At 46.6% G+C, this 1248-nt stretch overlaps 1 protein-coding gene across 1 annotated transcript in view; it reads left to right on the forward strand.

The window, feature by feature from the left end:
* Positions 1 to 1248, forward strand: part of SYT16 (synaptotagmin 16) — a 135611-nt gene that overhangs the window by 101889 nt on the left and 32474 nt on the right. The window contains exon 2 of the mRNA XM_012807974.1: positions 1082 to 1243. Coding sequence (XP_012663428.1) covers positions 1082 to 1243 — 162 coding nt within the window. The remainder of the gene's footprint in view (positions 1 to 1081; positions 1244 to 1248) is intronic.

The following is a 1248-nucleotide window of genomic DNA, read 5'->3' on the forward strand; positions in this document are numbered from 1 at the left end:
AGGATCTCATCTGAGGACTGCCGTGAATAGAACTGTATGATTGTGTGTTAGGATCTCATCTGAGGACTACAGTTAATAGAACTGTGTGATCGTGTGTTAGGATCTCATCTGAGGACTGCTGTGAATAGAACTGTAAGATACTCTGTTAGGATCTGATCTGAGGACTGCCGTGAATAGAACTGTATGATCCTGTGTCAGGATCTCATCTGAGGACTGCCATGAATAGAACTGTGTGATCGTGTGTTAGGATCTCATCTGAGGCCTGCCCTTAATAGAACTGTATGACTGTGTGTTAGGATCTCATCTGAGGACTGCCATTACTAGAACTGTATGATCCTGTGTTAGGGATTTGTGCTGAATGAAGAAACGTCAGCGAGGGGAGATGATGGATACACAGATGTTAGCTTGTTCTCTGAAGTTAGTGTTTTACTTGTTATGTGTATCTCACGATATCATCTCGTCAGCATCAAATACATCCCAGTGACTTAAAGGGCATTTGAGTTGGGTGGTTGATGCTGAGAAATATTCAGAAAATCACTAGTATAAACTTGTGAAAATACACAGAACAAGTCTGCCTTCAAAACTAGGAAATTTTTGGAAAAGCTTAATTGCAAATCTCTCTTCTCTGAAGCAGGACTTGACTCTGTGAGTTTTAATAAATGCGAGTGGAGGAGGAGTGTATATCCCAGGGACACTGCTGAGATCTGCACATGTATGTCTGGCTAGAATGTCCTCCATTCTGTTAGGACCAGAGCAGTGTGACCTGAGCGGTCAGCAGGGCTGTAGCTCAGCACCAGGGCTGGAGAGCACGGTAGGAGACTGACCGGTTCCCCAGTGATTTCTCCTGGGTGGAGCCATATACTGTATTTCTAATTACCTTCCTGAGCTTTCTCTTCTTGTTTCATCCCTTTGGACCCAAATTTGCATTTCAAAAGTGCCGCAAATGTTTTCCATCCAGTTGGAGTAGGCCTGGACCCAGGCGAATTGTCCATGTTCTTCTCTCTTCTGTTTCCTTGACTGTCCCTCTCTGAGTGGGGCACACGGGCCACGCAGGGGACTCACGGGTCTCGTTTGCTCCCAGTCAACAGCTCTGGAGATGAAGAAGAGCTCTCCACGTCTTCCGACAGTGACCAGGAGGTGATCAAGCAGTTTGAGATTTCCGTGTCCCGGTCCCAGAGTTTCCGTTCAGGAGCATCTGAGAGAGGAAGGCAGACGGGACTGGAGCAGAAACCGAAACTCGGCTGTCCG

This window comes from Otolemur garnettii, unplaced genomic scaffold (assembly GCF_000181295.1).
Source record: "Otolemur garnettii isolate 467f Iridium unplaced genomic scaffold, OtoGar3 scaffold00081, whole genome shotgun sequence".
NCBI lineage: Eukaryota > Metazoa > Chordata > Mammalia > Primates > Galagidae > Otolemur > Otolemur garnettii.